Source organism: Leuciscus leuciscus, assembly GCF_965113295.1.
Source record: "Leuciscus leuciscus genome assembly, chromosome: 2".
Classification (NCBI taxonomy): Eukaryota; Metazoa; Chordata; class Actinopteri; order Cypriniformes; family Leuciscidae; genus Leuciscus; species Leuciscus leuciscus.
In genome coordinates this window covers 32,247,824-32,271,656 of record NC_138726.1, presented here as the reverse complement: position 1 = coordinate 32,271,656, position 23,833 = coordinate 32,247,824, and the positions used below count along the sequence as shown (strand labels likewise).

Below are 23,833 nucleotides of genomic sequence, written 5' to 3'. Positions count from 1 at the left end.
TTATCCATTGTTGCTTTTACAGCTACAAAGCTGGGAGCACTAAATGCTATTCAAAGTCACATTGCATGCTTTTAAAGCACATAAACAGTACCTGAGATTATCATTGCCACACTTTGTGTTTGTTGTTCCAGCGCGACGTTGCAGAAAAATAGAATCGTCGTATGTCGCCGTCGCGGCTGGTTAGGACAAAAACTCTGATTAACATGGAAAATATACCTTTCATCGCGCGTCGCAGCGCATGTAGTTAGGACACGGTGTGACTTTCTTACTAAGACATTTAGAAAAAAAAATGTAAATGAAAGTTAATGGAGTCAAATGTTGTTTTTATTCCCATTTACTTTCATTGTATGGACAACAACTTTTTTTTTTGTCCAACCGAAAAAAAGTAGTAAATTTCGGAACAACATGAGATAAAATAAATGATGACAGAACTTTAATTTTTGAGGTGATAAGGATTTTTTAAATTAGAACCGGAGGAACCTTTTCATAGTTCCTAGAAATATTGGCAGAAGTACCCGGTTTTTGGCATGTTCGCGCCGAAGGAACTAGGGACGATTTTAGTTATAGGAACTCCTTTTGGGGGAACAAAATTAGCTCCTACTTCAGAGTAGGGTCTAAACCAGCACTATAGGAACTACCAGTGGCGTTTACACTGATTGGCCGAACGCAAACTAAACACCAGCACCCGCCATTTAAAAAAAAGCCATGTGTACACACAGATTATAGTATGTAAATACTTACTGCAAAAACTAACTCAACTAACATGGAAAACTGTGACAGATGAACCTCAACCTTTGCGCTAAGGAGAAAAATCCAACACAACTTTAAACCAAGCAAAACATGATTATGAATTTCTGCTCAGTTAACGACATTGAACATCAACCACACAGCAAAAGCTAATGCTTTTTCATAGAACTGTTATACAAAGAAAGTAGACAGTATATCTAATAAAGTATTAGACAGGTCTGTTAAACAGATCATAAACTAGGCTCTGGTGTTCTCAGCACTGTCAAAATAAAAGTCACAACAACAAGCAAAAACAAGCAACAAGCAAAAAACGTCCTACTGGCGGTGTGAATGCAACCAGGAAAATGGCCCTAGTGGAACCTTTAAATCACGAGGAACCATCCTGGTGGATAGTTCCTAGAACTACCAGCTCCATCCCATCATCCACTTGGCAATTTCTAAAAAAGCTCACCCTCCAAAGACACATCCACTAACCTCCTATATCAGCAATGCCAGATCATGGACAAATATTTTTATATATTTTTTCAGCTGGCCTGAACTTAGATTATCTTATAGACAGGAAATGTTTTACAATCATTCTGATCCTCCCGGCTACAGGCAGTTAAAAAACGGCCAGGCAGCACTATTGAAATTGTAAAAGCTATAAAGGATGATGTGCCATAACGTTCTCTGAGGGCTGTTGGACTGAGGCGTTTAGCTAACGCTTACTAAATGCTGAACCTCGCAGTTTGACGATCATTAACAAACAGAATGCATTCTGATATAATAGCCGCTATGCATTTTAAGAGATTTATGCAGTGAATAGCGTTAATTAATTGTTTTTCAACAAAATAGCTCTTGCTGCTGTACCATAACCATGTTAAATCCCAGGCTGTTTAACAAGTAGAGCAGAGAGAGGAAACTTCAGAGTATATAAATGAATAGAGAAGGACAGAATAAATGAGTCTCCCTCTGGTCTCACTACATGCGTGTATTTTAAATATATTATATGCAAAACACACAGGGATATTACAGAGCTGCAAGATAATGGTTATACTGATAATCTTTAAACTGATATGTTAAACTGAAATTTTGTTGGAAATTTAGTTAAAAAATTGTTTGAGAAGTTTTCCTCAAAAGCTAAAATAGTGAAGTTCCTAATATTAATTCCAGTAATTCCAAATTATGTTAAAGTTTTTGTATTAAAACAACAAAAAACACTATGTATTGTTGCACAGAGGTTGCATAAGTAAGTGTCTAGATTTATTAGAGTTTGTCACTGAGACATTTTTTTCATTAAAAGTTTGTCACAGAGAATATTCTGTCCCAGCAAATAGCACAAGCAGCCTCTTGAAGGAACACAGACTGGCTGTATTCTTTAATTCAATGTAATGGAGATCACTAAACTCCAACATGTTTGTCTGTGTTTTCAGATCACCAGTTTTTGTTTGTTTGCGTGCAAGGTTGGAAAGATTAAGCAAAACTGGGTGAAAATCGTGGACCGTCCTGTGATCATTTTGAGAAACTTCTTTAATTTTTTTAATATGCATGTCTGTATGACATCAGGTTCCTCTATCATTAACAGATATCTCATGAAAGAGGAGCTAAATCTCCCTTCACAAGCTTGCAATTCGATTAAATTTTGATTCCAATTCGATTCGATTCAATATTGATTATTTTGGATATCAGGTACAATACATGGCAAATTTTCTCAAGGAAAACAAATCTCTTAACTAATGCTGTAAACTATGGGAGTCAGTTGTAGTCTACTAGGCTTCATTAGCCTACTATTATTGAAGGTAAAAATTAACTGATTTGTAAACACTTAATTTACACTTCTATTTATTGTTATAATAATACAGTTATATGAAATATAAACATTTAAATGGTGGCTGTCATAAAAACTTGCCAGATTTATTCAAACATGCATTAAATATTGAAGAACATTAAAAATGATAATGAATATGTAATATGGTGCATATATTAAGCAAAATGCTCCTCTCTAGAGTAAATTTTTCTAGCTGACTAACGAGTTTATGGTCACTGGATATGGTTTTTCTGAAGTAAGTGTGACGTTACATGACATTGTTTACAAGCTGTTTTAATGACGTCTTTCCACGGTTGAAACACTGATTGAGCGATTCCACGTGACATGATACGGATTTCGATAATTTTCGATCTCTTAACACACTTTCAGATGCTCATTCGTGTTTATTTTGCACTGTAACTGGTATTATTAAGGCGGAAGAGAAGATCATGTGCGATCTCACGCCACAGCGACAAAACGGTATTTATGTTTTTGAATTTCGTAATAAAAATGGATGTAATTTGAAATCTGAGACTTGATTTCATATCAATAGTAACAAAGCACACAGATTATTGTGATTTATTGGATGGGATGCACGCTACAATGTTCCATTCATTCATCAAATGAAAACAGGATGACTAGCCTAATCGATTATTGGGATTTAAAAATCGATATCGGTTCATAAAAATGAGAATCGATTAAAATCAAGAAATCAATATTTTTTACCCAGCCCTACTATCTACACCCGATACATCCAGAGGTCTGAAGCCCTGCATTGCCCCTGATATTATATACATATTGTAGAGTAAGCGCATAAATATGTACTGACTGAGGCTCTGGATTGTAAACACAGGCTGCTGGTGGATTGTGTTTGTGTGGCTCTTGTGTGACTGACACAACACTTGTTTAAGTGGCGCAGTGCACCGATTGAGTTTGGTGTGGCGGCCATGATTGGGATCATGAGGTGAGCACATGTGAATGCATTAATGTTCCAAGGGCAGTCATAATTACACAGTCATGGTGTTTTCACCAAATGACAGGTTAACTCTATAACTTAAAGGTATAGCGGAGGATGTTTTACTTCCTGGTGGGTAGTCTAAACTATTGGTCCTCCTAATTGTCAATCATTCTGGTGAATCAATCAAACTTTTCAAAAAGTGGAGAGGGCGGGTCTTATCTAAAATTTGGAAAGATCCTCCGCTATACCTTTAAACCGAGGAAAAACAAATAATTGACTAAGCTAAAGAATCAGAGGGCTAATATTTTCTGGCTTGTTTGTTTGGTCGGGCGGCTCCGTCTAGCTGCTGAAATGACTGATGGTGTCTTGTATTACAGTAATGACTTTGCATGCAGTCTACAGCTGAAGCTTTTCAATTTAAACAAACACTGGAGCTGCTGTGTGCGCGTGTGTATAATCAGGGTTGGGAATAAGTGTTTAAGGAGAGCGAGAGGAAAGTAATTAAAACGGAGTGTGCTACAGGAAGCAGAGGGTACTGGCCTGTGACCAAAGACTGTTAACTCAAAAACCTCACAGTAAATAGTGGCAGGATTACTGTGGTTTTACTGGGAGACATTTCCTTGTAACGTGTGTGTGTGTGTGTGTGTGTGTGTGAGCAAGTACAATTGTGAGAGGTGGTGTGTGTTTGTTTATGTCAGTAAGAGTCAGTAATCAAAGACTAGTCACCAATCAGCTGTGTTTTTCATTCGGATCCGTTAAGCCTCTTTCAAGGAATATGAACTAAGCAGAGTCTAAAATGGCTGCTGCCTCAGATGTGATTAGCAATCGCCCATCGCTCCCCCTCTTTAATCATCTACCCACTTATCTCCTCCTTTTCTTTATTTCCACCCTGCCTGTCTGTCTTCACAGCATGTCATTTTATCCATCCCTGCACTTGTCACCAGCCCCTCGCTCTCAGAATGAAATGATGAGGAGCCCTGCGGGAGGAGGAGAGGCGATCTAACCTGACTCCCTCCCTCTGTATCTCTGAAGCAGCATCAGCAGCGGAGCGCCATGGACTCATGCGACGCAGGGAAAGAATAGAGGGCACGGGGAAATGCTTCCGGAAAAGCCGCAGTGCTTCAAGAAGACGTAAGCTGACCTTTTACAGTCGGCTTGGGTCACTGCGGCACATTGCAATTCTCTCTCTCTCGCTCACAGTGTTCAACTATTTATCATCTGCTATTTCTGCAGTTTCCCACCTGCTCAGAGATGCTCCTTTATAAAACTCTGCATCTACTTCTTTCACCTTTGATTTTCTAGTTTTTTCTACTTTAAGTCTTTCCATCCATTTTGCTGCCTGTCATAACACTTTCTTTTTCTGACCTCTGACTCTGTGTTCTTCAGGCTCTCACACATTAAAACCAACTCTGACTGATGTCGAAGCTGTGACCTAGAATTTAGCGCATGTGGAAGACCACACATACGTTCCTGATCCTGTTACATTCCCTTCTCACCATAACTTCCTTTCTCTCTCTACCTTTATATACACTACCGTTCAAAAGTCTGGGGTAAGATTTTGTTTTAAAGAAATTAATACATTGTTCAGAAGGGACACATTAAATTAATCAAAAGTGACAGTAATGCCATTTATAATGTTACAAAATATTTATATTTTAAATAAATTCTCATCTTTTGAACTTTCAATTAATCAAAAAAAAGGATCAGTTTCCACAAAAAATATTAAGCAGCAAAACTGATTTCAACTGATAATAATGAGAAACATTTCTTGAGCAGCAAATCAGCATATTAGAAAGATTTCTGAAGGATCATGTGACGCTGAAGACTGGAGTAATGATGCTGAAAATTCAGCTTTGACATCACAGGAATAAATTACATTTTAAAATATATTAAAATAGACAGTTATTTTTAATTGTAATATTATTTTACAAGTAAAAATAAGTAAATTAAGTTTAAGTGGCAAAAACAGAAAAACACTTTTCACTTTTAATTACCATATAACAAGTAACATTCTAAAACATGTGTTAAATAGTGTCCATATGACTAAGATTAACAGCTATTTTTGCACACATTCCACTGCAAAAACCTAGACTAACTACCACCCGCAACCAGTTTAACATCAACAGTATTCACAGCAAATACTGCTGTGAATATTTAAATTTGGTTATTGTTATTCTTTTCAACGCAAACATGGCTTGTTCACAAGAGCGCTCTAATTAAATGTCACAGACGCAGAACGAATTTAATTAAAAAAAGAGGTACTTGTGTTCATTTTCTATTTTAAAGAGCAGATTCAGGTGTATAGATTGCTGTGATGGGAGTAATGTTGTACAGTTTCAGTAAAGTAAGCCAGATTGAGGTGGGCTGCTTCATCCCCCATAAGGAGCACTTAGAACCAACAAGCAAGATTGATAATCGCCATGCAAACTGCTAATTTCTTTGTGGCCGTTACCTGATATGCATAACTCTTTAGTAACTCTTTAGTGAATCTTTGCGAAGACAGCACAGACAGCCCATGCAAATAAATGACTGCATGCAGTGGGAATTCCCTCCTAAATGTTAATACACTAGTGTTAAAGATTAAAGGAAAGGAAGTAATGCTCTAATCTACCTTATTGATCCAGGTCTCAAATTCATTTGATTCGGTGGTGAGGAACAAATCTGTGAGAAAAGAGAGACAAAGAGAGAGAGACCATTAGTTAGTTCACCAGAAATGACCAGACTTCCTTGCTTTGAGAGTATGATTCTGATTTAAGCAAATTAGGAATGCACTGAGTGTGAGAGCCATCATCAACATGTGGAAGTAAAGATTCCTGTGACAGAAAGAGAAACGGACCAGTGCCATCTTGCTGGCAGCAGTGGCTCCTCATTCAGTCCTGTCACACACACACAGTATTGCACAGTAAGAGACTTCATCAAACACATGGGGAAGTGAAAATGGAATGAATCAGCAAGCAGATTAACACAGCAGACAATGAATGGAAGGATACTGACAAAAGCACAGTTGAACCAAGGAGATCGAATACACACGTGAAACCGTAACCCATGAGGACAGTATATTGACATATTAAACACAAGGCCAGCTGTAAAACTGAACTTGAGCTCAATATAAACCAGGTGCCACCTCCAGTTTGTGTCTTCAGAATTCAGACAATTTCAGATGTTCAATACATCGATGTTGCTCCCTACATCACCATTATGACTTTCGTGATTTCATATGTTGTGTGTCCTTCTCTCAATAACCAGAACACACCAGAACACTGACAGAGTCTGACATGGAGTTATTACACTGATAGGCGTAGACAAGTGCTGTAATTTTTTCTTGCTGTCGATGTCCTTCTTTCCTTTTGTTTGATGATGGCTTCATTTTAGAGGCCTGGGTGTTGTTGGAGATGGAGCAAGAAGCATGTAACAGCCTCATGTTATTTTTGTGAAACTTACACTGCTTTCAAACACAGCAGTCAACGCTTCAGGTGTGTGAGGGTGAGAGAAAAAAAATGCATGAAGAAAAGAAACAGAAAGAGACAGTTATAGCGTGGAAAACAGGATTTTCTTTACTCTTTTGAACAAACAAGTTCAATGTTTTAAAACATGTGTCTGTCCACACAGAGGAAAACAAAAGAGTTAAGAAGTGCAACACTATCACAGCCAATAAAAACATATTTGATGTTCAATGGATTTGTGAACTAATGATATTTCAGCGTGGACAGGGATACATGGCTATCGCTCCTCAGTCATCTTAGTTAACAAAAGAAATTCACCATTCACCCAATAAAGGATTCTAATCCATGAACAAAGACGCATTACATCATTATACTAATGTTTGATTTGAAGCAACACATTTATTTATTTTTTGCCCCACCCTAATGAAAAGACTGTATATATACCAAAATGTTTCATTCCAATTTCTATGAATAAGACAAATTGCAACAGGCAATTGGTTAAGCTCTGGTGTCCTAAATGTGCGCTGGGGACTGCACATGTACATTGGCTTTTACCAAACTTAAATACACCTTTTAAGGCAAATTGAGCATAAAAAACATTTATTGGACAGTTCATGTCAGATTGTATTGCTAACTTGAAATATGTTATTTAACCTGATTAATATTAAATGTTGACCACAGAGAAAAAAAAAAATGCTTCCAAGGAGCATAAAATGGCCCTTTAAGAGGGATTGTTCCCTCCCAACATTTAAAATTCTGTCATTATTTACTCACTCTCATGTCATTCAAAACCTGCATGTCTATCATTCTTTTGCAGAACAGAAAATGTGTGTCAATGTGTTTTTTTGTTAATACAAATGGAAGTCAATGATCACCAAAACGGTTTAGTTAGCAACATTCTTCAAAAAATTGTGTGTTCTGCAGAAGAAAGTCATACAGGTTTGGAATGATGTGAGGGTGAGCAAATTATGACAGTATTTTATTTTTGTGGTGAACTATTCCTGGGTGAGGCTGTGTAAGTTTTAAAACCAGTGTTATGAGGTGGGCCGGTACAGATGTTTGAAGCGATTAGAGCATCTGTGCTAGTGCTGACCTTTGAGGAGAAATAAAGAGCAGATACTGAACTCAAGAGCTTGTGCTCTGGCTGCAAACCTTTGTCCTCTGCCTCTCATTTCGTCCTTTTCCTTGTCCTCTCGAAAAAAAATCTACCTATCTCACTTCTCCAGGTCTCACACATTCCATCTTTTATCCCTCCTGTCCACTCCTCTCCTCTCTCTCTCTTTTTCTTGGTAAAGTGGTGTTCCCTGTGGGAGTGGAGTGCTCGCTGGCAGTGGCTGATGAGGTGCGGAATAAACAGCTTCATTAATCAGACTTAGAGTAGTGCCACCAGTACAGTCAGCTGATTACACTCAGGTCTGGGGCCTCGCAGACACACACACCCACCCACACACTCTCTCTCACACACGCACACTCTCTCACACACATACACACGCACACTCTCTCACACACCCACCCACACACACTCTCTCACACTCTCTCACACACGCATGCACACACACTTCTCTGCGTACATTATCATACACCAACACTTACTACAAAGATTTTATGCTGATGTGTAAAAATAGCGACTTTCATTCTAAGTGTCAACTACAAAAGTTTAAGCTTCTAACACATTCTGCAGTTTGGCAAGTGAAATGCTAACATGACCCTGAAAATGTTTTCCTCTTCCAGACTGCCGTTTTGAAATCACAATTTTTCCAATCTGGTGCAAAAACATGCAGCAAATCTGGCATTGGAGGAGTTTTGCTTAATTTAGAATGTGTTATTATAATCAGTTATTTTAACATTTCTCTCACAATTGATTTGTGTGAATGCCATCAGCAATTAATGTAATTAATAATTTTAGTTAAAAGGAATACATTTTATCTAACTAACTAAACAGTCTGCAGTGGATGAACTTAAAAGATGTGTCAGCTAAAAAGTAAAGGAACAATATTGTTTAAAAGCAACTTCAACAAATTACAACAAAACATTAAAATCAAAACAAATTATACTACTTCTACAAACTTAAAAAGCATATCATATTTTAATAATGACAGGGCAAGACATATTGAATGTGTGCATTGCAAAGGCTGAGGCAGACACTCAAAAAACCTTTCAGAAACGACTTCACTTTCAATGAAGCCTTTAAAAAAAAATATTTCAAACATGTTTGTTTCTCAAGGCCAGTTTCAACCAATTTAAATTGGTTTCTTGTAAAAAAGTTAACAAGAAAGATGGCCTCATGTGGTATGACCATGGACCCCCACTCAGCGTTCACCGTCTGATATATGTTTTTCTGTCTAAAACAGACATCTCCAATCTGACTGATATGATCAGTCTGATCCAATCTGGCTGCTATGCTGGTCCACCTGAAAACAAAGTTTTGTTCTCAAGGCAGCAAGCTACTACAACGGACACTTCAAAGGAGCAACTAGTTGCCGTATTTGAATTTGACACAGTTTGGAGGGTTTATAGCATCAAATCTATGAAATATTCAAGAGTTTAAGAGTAACAAGTAAACAAGATATTTCCTCAAGTCGAAAATATACAGCTTAATTTTAAGAGGTATGGAATAATTGTTTAAATATTGACAAATTTGTTTAGATTGAACAAAATAAGCTAAAAGTTCAATTAAACATCCATTGGCAGTTTTCAGGAATTCATTTAGCTTAGCAATGATGCTGCAGTCACGGGTGGGTAGGAAAGCTCTGGAAACCACAGGGAGCTCTCTGGTCATTTGAAAGAAACGCTCGATTAGTTGCTGAACATGTGTGTTGTGTTTACATCCTCCATCGTTGAAACCAATCTGCACAGAATCAGCAGAATCAACCATCCTTTCAGACACAAATGTCCGGTTTAATTGGTTAATCAGAAGCGCTGGAGAACATAACAGGGAGTGACAGAGAGTAATGTGAATCTCAGACAATTAATCAAAATAATTTGATTATACATGTTGCAGTAATGTACTAAAATATGCCTCTCCGATTCATTTCAGGCTGTCGTTTCCTTCACTAACAGCATGCAGCCAGGTCACTCTGTTGCTATGCAATCTCACTTTCCCAGCTTGCTATGGGAACATGTATGGCATCTTGTGCACATTATTTGTTTCTTTTTACATTACCCAGTTGGCACGGTCCCTCCATTAAGGTATTAATATTTGAGAGGGCCGTCAGAGTTAAATAATTGAGGAGCACCTTTACATTATGTGTCATGAAGAGAGGATAGTTAGACAGAGGGAGGACAATCTACACATTATATGTGAAGTGTTAATAAAACATTACACAGACTGATTTTTTTAGAGGCCATTCAGAGAAAACAAATAAAAATTACATGACACTAAAGTTAAAGACATTCATCAAATCTGATTAAAGAAATAAATATATGGAAAAACAAGCTGTCTGATGTTTAATTTGTTGAACCACTGAATGCCAATGGAACAAAAGGCCACTTCTGAGCATGAAACACTACTGCCACAAAAATCACTTTGCATAACGAAACATTGTTACTGTTCAGGCTATATAAAGCTTGTCTTACAAGCTACAAAACAATGTGCTGCTAAAATCGCTGTGCCTCTATTTTCCGGCACACACAAAGCCAGTCGTGTCGCCAGAAGGGAAAATGAGACAGATCTCATTTATCTTTCACCATCACATGTGGAACAACACGGCAAGTGGAGTAATGACAATAGCATCCCTAAAAGTGATTACGTAAGATTTCAAACATTCATAAAATATAGGGGGGAAAACACACACACATAGCTAACGTGCATTGCGAATCTGTGATACTGTGAGTCACAGCGGGGCTTGTGCATTTGGAGGGGGAATTTTGGGAGGAGGAACAGATTTCAATTATATCTAATGACAGAATTTAAACGAGCACCCAGCAAGAAGCACAGCAGTGGCCTGCACTCTTTCAGCTGAGAAATGTTGGAGAATCACTATTTTCTAACTGCCTTTCCTGAGGCATTATGGGTAACAGCAGAAACGCAGGCAGAGATAGGCTCTCCGGGAAGAAGAGACAGCCGAGGAGAGATGCAAGAGCATCTGTCTCCAAAACTCCTTCAACTGCTACTGCCATCCTTTCCAGCACCCTCTTATTCAGAGCAAAGGGAAGGAAGAAGAGAGAGCAAAGCGAACGTGTTCAGCGGCAGACGTGACAACAAGAGGAGAGTGAAAAGAAAGGAGGAAATGAGTGAGAAAGCGAGATCAATAAAATCTACTCTGTTCCTCTGAGACCTTGTTCGCACAGCATAATATTGTTTTGTAAGTTATGAAACTGATAAGCACACCAAAAAACAAATCCAGCATCACAACATGCAGAAGACTTACACTGGAGTGAGGTCACAAACAACGGCAGAGTGATTTATTCAGTTTTCTACCATGATATTGTATAATGTAGATGATTTTGAAGACAGACTTTAATAATGCTCTAATTGTTGCTACATTTGTCACTTCCAGGAAAATTATTCTGAGTCATGAAGAATTGTGAAGGATGACAATTTTAAGGATGGTTTCCTGAAAAAATTAAATAACTGAAATATACTCCTTATAGCAAATACTTCTAATAAGTCAAATATAATAATAACTAAGGGTGTTGAAATGAAGTATTTCTATGATGCATCGCGATGCAGACGTGGACGATTCTGCATCGATGCAGTAATAGACCATAATCGATTATAGCCTATTGACGTTTCTCTGACGTCATTCATCACATACGCGCTTCTCACACTAGCGTAAAATGGCAATTTGCATTGTGGTGGGAAAATGTTTTGTTTGGTTTCACTCAACATGATAAAAATTTATGTTCAGAGTATTATGTGATAAATTTGCTTATTATTTTAACCAAATTTTATTTGCACAAGTCAAAACTCTTAAAAAAGAAACCAAGCTTTCTGGAGCTTGCTGCTAATATTAAGAACTATGTTCTCTCAATAGCTGAGTGTACAAACAAAAAAGCTGTTAGATCATATGACCTCTGTAAGCTTTACAAGATATTTATTTAATTTTTTTCCTTTCTTTGCTTTCTTTACGTTATACTTTGTTTTTGATAACCCCCTGGCCTAATTGTGATTTGTCTATAGACTTTTTTGATGTACAGAAGATGTTGTTTTCCTCCTGTATGTCCTATTTTTTTATATAATAATAAAAATAAAAAATAAAAAAAAATAAAAAACTAGCGTAAAATGGCGGAGGGAGGCGAAACACAAAAGCGAGTAATAAAAAACTGCACCCGCTACTTTAACATTTACAGCCTGCGAGTGTGCGCAAGTGTGTGTGAGCGTTATTGCAACTTAAAGGGTTAGTTCACCCAAAAATGAACATTTTTATTCATTAATTACTCATCCTCATTACATTGACGTAGTGTAAACAGTGCAGCGCTTCTGGGTTCTACGTCAGAACGTATGCTCACAATTGGCCGACGCTGGTTGTGTGTGAGCAAGCCAATAATGAGCCGACATTCTGACGTAGAACCCAGGAAAAACATACACAAAAAAGAAAGTTTGTCGTAGTAATCTTTAATTAAAATCTGAAAATATGGAATGGCGTTCCTTCTCTGATGACATCACTTTGACGGCTTGGGTTGAATATCCTTAGCCACTCCTATCCAACCGTCAGTCCACTATGAGCGAGGGAAAGAGAGAAGGTGCGCTAAAGTAAACCCCAGTGCTCTATTCAATAATCCGTTCTACTTGGAAATACGTCACAACACTGAAGTAAAGTCAAAGTTGCAATTTCTGGTTCTGGTTTAATCGACTACCACTGGTGTTTGGTTGAAATTACTGAGCAGTTCTTCTGATAAAAAAAAAAAAAAAAAACACCATTAAGGATTTCCAGATCAAATAGGCTACATAATTATTGAGCACGTTTACATACACACCAGTACGCTGATAACCCGTTGTCTGGTTTTACATGCAAACCAATAACCTGACAAAGCAAGTAAACTGCGAGTAAACCCTGCATATTTCATTTGTTATGTCGGTTGTGATGTTAAATAAAGCGAAGAAGAGTGTTGCAACATGTCAAGGGGAAACTTACGGCTCATATATATTATCCTCTCATGCAGTTACAAATGCAGCATTTGGACTGTACCACTTCTTCTTCTGCTGTATACGAAATGAAAGCATTTTTATCATTTTTTGTGGTCAAGAAAAAGTCTGAGTTTGCGATATACTGTATTTCCTCCTCCCTTACTGCAAAATGCTCGCTGTCTGGATGCGCTTAAATTCAAAGTAAGGACATGTTCCTGTCACATTTATCACACATGCGCACTTCAGTAAGCCAACAGAAAGCAGGTTAGTGTGTTTACATGCTGGGCGAAATCAGCGTAAGGGGCAAAAATCATTGACATGTATATATATTGTATGTTGTTGAAAGGCTGAAACATATCAAGCTATATCACCCAGTAGGCTTGTCACGATAATTTGAGATAACACTGTAATCACATACTGCAGTCTAAGTGACTTTAAAGCAAATACAGAAATGCACACATTTTATGTTTCTTTTACCAGTGCATTCGAGCTTACACAGTATGATACAAATAATACACAAGTATTAATACTTGGAACATTAAATTCACTTCATTCTAAGCAGCAGAGGAAATCTTGCATATTTTTAACGTTTCGTATTCATTGCAAAAAATGACTTCTGCACTTGAGGTGGCTGGATTACTTTCTTATACTACAACTGAATTACATTCTCTTTCAGCAGACAGATCCACCTCTCCACTAACAGACTCTCACAGACACAGACCTAACAGACCTTTCACTCTCTCACACATACACAGAAATGTCCTTTAAAAGACATCCTCACACTTCCACACATTCATTCGATCTTTCTCTCCCACTAAGATTGTTCCATTACCGTGGAAGTTTCCTAGTCGGGGGCCAAATGCTATAGCTTGAAGATAACACATAATATCCTTCAACAGCATGATTCTCTAACAGAGAGTGAAACACAATGTAATGGACTTCCATTGCTATTTTCAGTTGTCATCTATGCTGTTTGGGATATGTGTTTTTGTCAGCTTGAATTAATTCTAAAAATCATACGCACCCATTTCACTCTTTCTTGGCTTTTTGCATGACTAAAAGTTTGAATATTTTATTTAAAGTGTAATTGCATGTGACTTCTAGCTTCTAGATCACATTTGCATATACCTTTCACAATCGGTTAATGCATGGATATCCTGACAAACTCAATGCTGATGAGAGGAAGTCATGATGGATTTTGTCACAGAGTGCATCGAACCGTCTGTCTGTCAAACATGCAGGGCTATGATGTGGGTGCAGTATTTCAGCATGAGAGCGAAACCCAAATCCCAAACACCATTATATTTTACAGATATGAGGAGGCGGTTTCCATGCCAACAGAGATAAGCACATACAGTACCTTCCATCCCAAAACTAACATATAGCTCACCAAAATGTCGACAGCAGGGCTGTGATGATTTGGTGTTTGTGTGCATGAGTTATTCTACAGCTGCTCTCTGCCTGCCATTAAATCAGACAATAAGCCTAAAGCATCTAATATAGTGACTTCCAAACCAGGAGGCATTTGAAATTCAATTTTGAAATTCAATTTTGTTAAACCAATTAAAAAACACAACATTATAATAACATTACATATAATTAAAGTAATTTGTATTATTTTAATGTAAAATGACATTAATTACATTTAATTACTTCTACAAAAAATAAATAGAAAAAACGGTACGCTCTGGGTTCAGATATTTGTGTGAAGGAAATGCATTTATGATATATGCATATATTTATACTTTCTGTAGCAGATCGCTTCACTCTCTTTCTCACACTTCACCACAACCCTCTTTACTATTTTTGTCACATTAAAAGTCTAAGATAATCAAAATAATATGAAACTAAATAATAGTTTTAATAACATGCAGTTAAAGTGCTTTAGGTTAATAGGTAGCTAACAAGTGCGTTTTTATATATACACAAAAGTCCTATGTATACAAAAATCTATTTCTATGAAAGCCAGAGCTTCTGACAGTCACCTTGAGAAATAGAAAGAGATTTCTAGAAACACTTATGGTAATTCACAAGAGTGAATATTCAAAAACACAATACAAACATACCTTTATTCCACATCCACATTACTGTAAGATGCAAGGACATGCTATGTTGGGGAATTTATATAGCATATTTACTGCCGTTCGCAGCAACCAAAGTGTCTGTAAATGCAGATTCTGTAGCAGAGAACACCCAAATAACCTTGTACATTTGCCAAAAAGTGCCACCTAAATTATTTTATTTAAATAATAATATTTACAAAATGCATTTATTCAAATTCCTTAGACTCAACATAAATCTGTTGGCATTTATTCAAATTCCTTAGACTCAACATAAATCTGTTGATTGTAATAATAATAATCAGTTAAAGGTATGAACATGATTTAGATACGGTTAACTGTGGAACAAGCAAGGTTAAATTTTGCCTGTTAAAATGTAAGAGACTGGTTTACATATAATCAATTGGATTTTTTGATGACAAATATGTACACATGGTTACACAATTAGTTTATTTGTACCATTACATAAATCTTCTTTGCCTCCACGTCGTGCATTAAAATCGTTTAACGCACAGCTAGCTGAGCATTATCCTGCATATACCATGGCCATTGACAAGTTAAAGCTGTCATTGATGTTTACAAACTTAATTTATTAATAAAAGTTTTGGAGCAGCATTGACAATAAATTTCTGATTTGAGATTTTCATGGTAACAGTCTCAGAAAATATCACGGTTTCCAAATATACAGTATTCAACAACAATCAATTATTATTATTATCATTATCTTCAGTTAAAATGACTGTTACATTAATGAAAACAGGGTTTTTTTTGGTTGGACAAATGCTTCAACACACTTAAAAGCATTTGTTTGTTTTGTTTATTCAAATTTCAATCATCAAAAACACGTCTAATCTATTACATTTAATAATTGATTATGGATTAGATTAACAACTTATTTTATCATTGATCATTTATTAAAATTAAGAATAATAGAGTCCTATGAAATGTTTTTTATTCAGAAATTCTGGTTTGTCTGTATTCATTTTTCTGGATTCTGTATTTTATGATTTAGCATAATATAAATATCAAAAAAGGTGGTAATCAAATTAATGCATAAAACATTAACAGTTTAATTAATGTTTTAAAATGTAAATCAAATGAAAATGTTATCCTTTTATTATTATTATTTTGAAAAGTACATTCTATTGAAGCCTACGATTCAATTATATTTATATTATAATTTCTTCAAGTTGAACCGAACATTTATTTTGATAGGTTGTAGCTAAGACCTTTGAGTTTCAGAGAGTATTTGTTTTTCTCAAATAAAGTACCGAAATGTTCATTAAGTGTTCTCCCAGAGCAGCTCTGGAGATGTTCATATTGTTTTCATATTGCCAGGCAGCAGACGCTAAAAACACCATGAGCGCCACGTGTACTTGAGTATGTAGAAGATGAAACGGCGCCGTTCACCTACATTCACACAGAGACACGCAAAAAAAGCTGATTATAAATGTATTATATTCAGCAATCTCTTTTTATATTCACAGACACTAGACCATGTAGCGATTTGATTTATAGTACAGCTCTAATTTCAATTTATTTATCTATCCATCAATTTGCGCGTTTTTACGTGACATCTGTGTTATACTGTAAATTCCATTTTCATGACTGGAGTGGATTCCGTGATTCCCTCTGCATCATATGGCCTTAAATATAAACAGGACATACTTTTATCTGCACGGAGGAATGGTAATCTCGAATATAGAAATATTTACAAATACATACAAATATCTAAGCTATTTAATAAGTATTATATGCACAGGAGGTATGCCATTCCGAACATAGCCCATGTTCAATATGGAGGCAAAAAAATGCAGGTTTTCAGGAGACAAAAGCACAACAGCTCTAAATGACAAAAGAGGGGAAGCAAAGGTGCTGATTGGTAGTTAATTACGATGCATTCACAACTTTTGAGCCCTCGTTAGTTCCAAACAATGCTGACATGCTGCACACCAAATGATCTCCATTATCATCGGCTCGCCTGCCGTGAGCAACTTCCTCCGCCTCTGAGGCACCATGCCGTCAGAGCGAGCGAAACCATTGCTTTCTCTCCCTATGTCTCAGCACATGCCAAAAGATGTAAGAACGAGACGCCTGGGCACATTATGGGCTGGAAGTTTTGACTAATGAAAGATACAGGATGTTTTCACAGTACAATGATCTCTTTCATTGTAAAAGATCAATGGAAAAAGAGATGCCTCATGAAATGACCCCTTTAAATTTAGATACAGCTGCAACATCAAACATTCAACAAAACAAATCATGCCACCAATGCAAGCACCAAGCTAACAAAACCTCCAGTCTGCCCACTGTCTGAAGGCTTCAGAGGGCCCATCTTATATGTGGTTTGGCTGATGCCACGGGGCTGTTTCTAGATCTTTCTCCTGAGGTTCAAAAGGTGGAACGTTGCTTATTTGTAGAGCTGTTACTCAGCCAACCATCCATGACTCCATCCATCTCTCATGCCCTTGAGGGAGTCAACGAGCTACACTAGGCTGTCCTAAAGGGCCGAAATGCTATCGATGAGATCAGACGATCACGACTTGAAGATGACAGGTGAATGAGACTTTGATAAATAGGCTAATGACAGAATGGAGTGTTTTGAGAGTGACAAGACTGTAAAGTGAGCTGGAAGAACAAAGCTAAAGGACTTTGGACTGTCCTTTCAATGGAAAAGCTCGAAGAGGTTCTGCTGTCTTAACCTCTCTTCTCCAATTGAGCTGAGGACAGCCTTTGACATTATCAGAAAAAAAGTCATGTCACTCAACACTGAAAAAGATACCCCAGCCAAATGACATTCAAATGGCAGACTTAAAGCGTTTCTGACTCTGCAAATGACACCTTGAGACAGGACATGGACACCAAAACAGCCTGCACCATTGTAATGTACTGGCAGAGGCAGTTCGGCAAATCTGTAATTACATTCCTGTGAAGACATCATCCTGAATTCTAAAGTCATGCTGACACCATGTCACTCCTCCTTTCAGGTGGAAGGCCACAGGCTATATCCTCTGAGATTAGCACAGCGTGGTCCCACTATAATCAGTAAGGTGCACTATTCACTTCAAACAGGCCATGAGGCGGAAACAGAGAAATAAAAGAGACCGAGAACATGAGAGAAAGCTGCCTCTTTCTCAAGGTCAGTCCTTCATCAGAGTCGTCTCTGCACGATGCCACAGCTGTGAGCATCACAATCTCTTTCTACCATTATAAACACACACACACATAAACCACACACACACACACACACGCACAGACACAAACCTTAGCCCAGAAAAACAGAAAAATTGGGGTATTTCATGCATCCTGAATCTGAATCCATCCTGACGTTTCATTTGCCGACTCGAGATGCACTTCAGAAGACATAAACTCTCTGTATGGAAATTATATAATGAAACTCAGTGAGTTACTGAAAGGATAACAGAGATTCAAAAGATTTTTCATGCAACCACCCAGTTTCAGCTTGTTAACAGACTCGTATGCGTCACCTACATTTTGTAGATCTACGGCGGTTCCCTGACTGAGGATTTCTTCACAGTCTGTTGAGAGAATTGAACTAAATTAAATGAATATTGAATGGAATTAATCTCAGAGGAAACAAACTTCATCGAGCTGGCAGTCAGGAAATGTATAGGGAAAAACTTTTGGTGGGTCTGAGGGTTAAAGCAGGGCATTGAATCCAGGGCAAGGGAAGAATTGAAACCTATAAATAGATGCTACATAAGCCAATATCTAAGCCAACAAATCCGCCATGTTTCCCCTGTTTTTTTTTCTTCCCCAAAGCACTTCATTCATGAGCATGGCGGCGCTGGCATAAAATGGAGAGATGCTATTCTGAGGGGTTATAATCTTATAAAACCATTACGAGAACAACATAGGTGGAGTGGAGGGGATTATGCCAGCACCACATACTCCTTATTCCATTTCGCTCACATTATGCTGGCAGAGAGAGAAACGGGCCAACTTATTGCACTAACAAGCTTAGATGCTCAGGCCACTGACAGCATTTTGTATCTGTCTGTTTTTGTTGGAATACAAAATAAAACAGTCACATGATGAGCAAATTTGTGGGATGCAGAGGAATGTTCATAAAATGTCACATTTTAACATTTCTCAATAAATCGAAATGGTGTGCCATGTCATTGCGGGAAGCAATGACGTCAAACACTGTGTGATGAGTTAATGCTCAATGTTTGAATATGGAGAGTAAATAACAATATACATTTTAAAGTTATGCAGACTATGGCACCCTGTACACCTGGCATTATTTTTATTTAGCCAGACTGCATTTACACCTTCATTCCAGTGTGACTTACAATGCCACTTACATTTCACTTAAGAGGTCATGATATCTAAAACATATCTGATATTTTAAAAACATTCATTAAGCATTTCCTATTTGATACGTAAATCAGATATTGTTCATTTTTTATAATTTAGGGGAATACATTACATGAGCTCAGTGTCTGTTTTTTTTTTTTTCACACTGCAAAATAGTCAAATAGACGTACATGATTAATAGCAGTGGCGTAACCTCATTACACACTGCATACAGCTGAGTGAGGATAACAAAAATGAATTTGCATTCACATCTTCATTATATTAGGTCAAAATCTGTCTCAGACCACCTTCAAATGTGTTTTCAGTGATGTGATCACATTGTGTCTTGAGCTCTATTCAGACGTTAATTGTTTCTCATGGGGACGTCTGTAAAATTACATTTGCATGGCTTCTCAGTAATAAAACTCAAGCATTCAAATGACGATTTATTCATGGTGGAGCAGCGAGTGATCCTACGAACCCGGAAATATCCTTCTCACTTCATATGGTCAGTCATGTGTTCAACATTTTATTTAAATATCCTTCTTAATAAGAAAATTGACACTACGGCTGAAATTGTTGCCGGTCTTGCATTTTATTTCTCCAAAAAGGATTGATGTCATTTTAAATATGTGGAAATGAGCAGAAATAAGGTAACACAACCTCTTTTCTATGGAAGGTAAACATTTCACTTGGCTACTTTGTCAACTAGTAAAATTATTATTATACTAATTTATATAATACATATTTTTAAATGTTATTGCATACCTTTTGCTTCCATAACTTTTGTTTAACTTTTTAACTCCAATTTGCTATTAAGGAATGGTGATGTTATTTAAGAAATAAAAGTTGAAATGACATCACATATTTGGAATGGTCTACCTATCATCAGGTACAACAGTATGTATATGTGCCATTGTGAAATCTCTCTTTCCCACCAGTTCTGCACAAGCTACTGAATATAAGCATACATGCCTAGCCTGCGACAACACACCACCAACATAATGCAAGTAATCATAATAGTTTTGAACAAGCACCCAGAGCACAAACAAAATGCCAAAAAAAAAAAAAAAACACCCGTGTGGGTGGATAAACTGGCCCTGGGGTGGCTGACAGTAAAAGAGAAGAGCGAAGACGGAGATAGTGGGAGAAAGAGAATCTGAGCCAGCTCAGGCAGGTTACGGAGTCTTCTGGGACATTGATCCATTTAAACAGTCTCTTCCATTAGCTACAGCCACTAACTGAGTGAAGGACAAATAAAGTTAGTCGTTTAAAAAAAAATGCTTGATTAATAAACACTGAACTAAATTAGGTTGGGTGCCTATATCTTATCTGTTAGTGTTAAGTGTGCCTACTCTTCAGGAACAGATTAACATTGGTCATCAACTTTGTGGAACAACTTCAGCTCAGTATCAACAACACATCTGCTCTCTCGACTTTTATTTATCATGTAAATACTACAACTTAGCTCTTTGATTTACTGCCAACTGTCTGGAAGGCACCGTATATCAGTTCTGTTCCTCCGAGCATGTTTACTGCTTATAAAACCGGGAGGCAGTGAGAAGACATACATATTGAAAAATAATGAGATCTCTACCCACATTGTTTCAAGCTATTTGTCAGTAAAGCTGTACCAGGTCTGTACAAGGAGGAACACCCAGTCATTGTGTTATCCACCTGCTATGTTCTGCAGATCTAGCAGACGTCTCTGGGGTGCCATACAATAAGCCTCACGGAAATGACTCCAAATCTTGATGGGTCCAAATTTATCCCTGTTAAAGAGTGGCATCTTCCTGCATCGTCTGCAAAATCCAGCTACTTTATTGGATGATTCTCTTTTTGCAAAAACATAAATGAAAAGGCATTAAAGTCCCATTGGAAAAACAATAAAAAGCACAAAGAGGGACAGCACATGATCACGCCCATTTGGCCTAATGTAGCCTAAATGTTCAACTGCGAGTGTTAGTCTGGAAGACTGCTGCAGAAAATGATTTGATGAACTTCCCACTTCAGCAGTCCCCTAATGTGGAAAATCTGTTTCCTTTACACTGCACGACAATTAACTCGCCGCTCACTCTCAGAGAGATTTCAAGTCTAATTGGCTGCAGTTTGGAGCATTGCAACACAAGGTTGCCTAGCAACCAGTCAGAAGGCAGAATTGGTGTCTTTTGTGCATATTTGTGCATAATGACATTTATAATTATTTGGCAATTACTCCCCGTTTTTAACGAGGCTGCACACTCTGAATCCGGGGGTTATCGAGGAGATTATGAAGATGTGAAAATACGATCCAGATGCCAGTGGCATCTCTATGTTGATGGAGAGATACATAAAACAGAAGAAGAAGAAAAAAAAAAGGAATGAAAATTCACCATAAGGACTTATTGAATGTAAGGGGCTTCTCCATGTTCATTTTGCTGCTATTCTCTTTACCATTCCTTTGGCAACACGCTGTAAAAAATTATTGTTGGTTTAACTTAAAGTAAGTTACATGTTGCCTTACATTTTTTAGTTCATTGAAATATTTTTTTTTTTTGTTAATACCATGGAGATTGGTTTAATATATTACTCAAAATATTATGTTATCACATATTGTTATCACAGTTGATTTTGACAATAGAAAAAAAGTATGTGATAAATCATGTTTTTTTGTTTTTTTTACAGTAACATTAGCCATACCTGAGCCATCAGAGCTGCTCAAGCACGGCAGCATTAGCCTATTAGGAACACGTTTAAATGGACTTGATCATTCACCTTTGTCTGAAGTAATTGAACACAGCACACGACAGGACCATTTAGAACAAACACTAAAAGCGCCTGAAACGGTCAAGAGTACTTAAAGTTACAATAACGCATGGAGCCTCGTACACATACAGGGATGCCATTAAAATAAACCATTCACTTGTTTCCGATCCTTCTGAAGTCTGTACAGAGACTAAGGCTGGGCGATATGGGCTAAAACATTTTTTTTTAATTCCCAGATTTTTTTCCCCCTCTACTTAACATCAATCTGCAGATGACAAAGAAATTGTTCAAAACAAGTTTTAACTTTATTTTGTTTTTGATTTTCCCTTCTGGGATTTGATATGGATTTCCCCCTGCAATCAGAAACAACAAGCCAAAAAGACAAGATGGCAGGACTTTGTAAACAGTGAAAATGTAACATAACAGGGATGTAAAAATAAAATAAAAATAGAGTGCTAATAAGTGTATTGTGATTGTCAAAACATTTGGTAACTAAACAGAATTTTATTATGTTTAGTGACAACACCCCCTCCTTGAACTGCCACCTTAACGTGGTGGAGAGGTTTGAGTACCCGAATGACCCTAGGAGCTATGTTGTCCGGGGCTATATGCCCCTGGTAGGGTCTCCCAAGGCAAACAGTTCCTAGGCGACGGGTCAGACTAAGAGTGGTTCAAAAAAAGCCCTTTATGAGAAAAATTAAATCAAGGACCGTGACGTCGCCCGGTATGGCGCAGTGAGGTTGAGAGGTTCCGACTAGAGATAGTCGGGATCACCTCTACGCACGGCTTGGGCTCTGGAACCACACTCCTTGAGAGAGGATGGATTCTTCACCACTCTGGAGTTGCCCATGGTGAGAGGCGGCGGGCTGCTGTGGGTTTGCTTATAGCCCCCCAGCTCAGCCGCCATGTGTTGGAGTTTACCCCGGTGAACGAGAGGGTCGTTTCCCTGCGCCTACGGGTCGGGGATAGGTCTCTCACTGTTGTGTGTGCCTACGGGCCAAACGGCAGTGCAGAGTACCCGGCCTTCTTGGAGTCTCTGGGAGGGGTGCTGGAAAGTGCTCCGACTGGGGACTCCGTCGTTCTACTGGGGGACTTCAACGCCCACGTGGGCAACAACAGTGACACCTGGAGGGGTGTGATTGGGAGGAACGGCCCCCCTGATCTGAACCCGAGTGGTGTTCAGTTATTGGACTTCTGTGCTAGTTACAGTTTGTCCATTACGAACACCATGTTCAAGCACCATCATCAGTGCACGTGGCACCAGGACACCCCAGGCTGTAGGTCGATGATCGACTTTGTGGTTGTTTCATCTGACCTGCGGCCGTATGTCTTGGACACTCGGGTAAAGAGAGGGGCGGAGCTGTCAACTGATCACCACCTGGTGGTGAGTTGGATCCGATGGCGGGGGAGGAAGCTGGACAGACCCGGCAGACCCAAGCGCACTGTAAGGGTCTGCTGGGAAGGTTTGGCCGAGTCTCCTGTCAGAGAGATCTTCAACTCCCACCTCCAGCGGAGCTTTGACCGGATCCCGAGGGAGGCTGGAGATATTGTGTTTGGAGAATATGTTTGCATATTAAAATCACGATTTTTTTTGTGCTTTTAATATGCAAATGACACATTTCTGAGCGTGACTTAACAAAAATGAGCATACTTATCAAAAATAAATGTCAAAACATCTTTGAGGCTCGAGATATACGGCTACTC

The 23,833-nt window shown here is 38.0% G+C and overlaps 1 protein-coding gene across 1 annotated transcript in view; it reads right to left on the bottom strand.

Moving 5' to 3' along the window:
* The window catches only part of itfg1 (integrin alpha FG-GAP repeat containing 1), a 144,713-nt gene that overhangs the window by 112,124 nt on the left and 8,756 nt on the right, over positions 1-23,833 (bottom strand). The window contains exon 7 of the mRNA XM_082162167.1: positions 6,103-6,152. Within this exon, the coding sequence (XP_082018293.1) occupies positions 6,103-6,152 (50 nt within the window). The remainder of the gene's footprint in view (positions 1-6,102; positions 6,153-23,833) is intronic.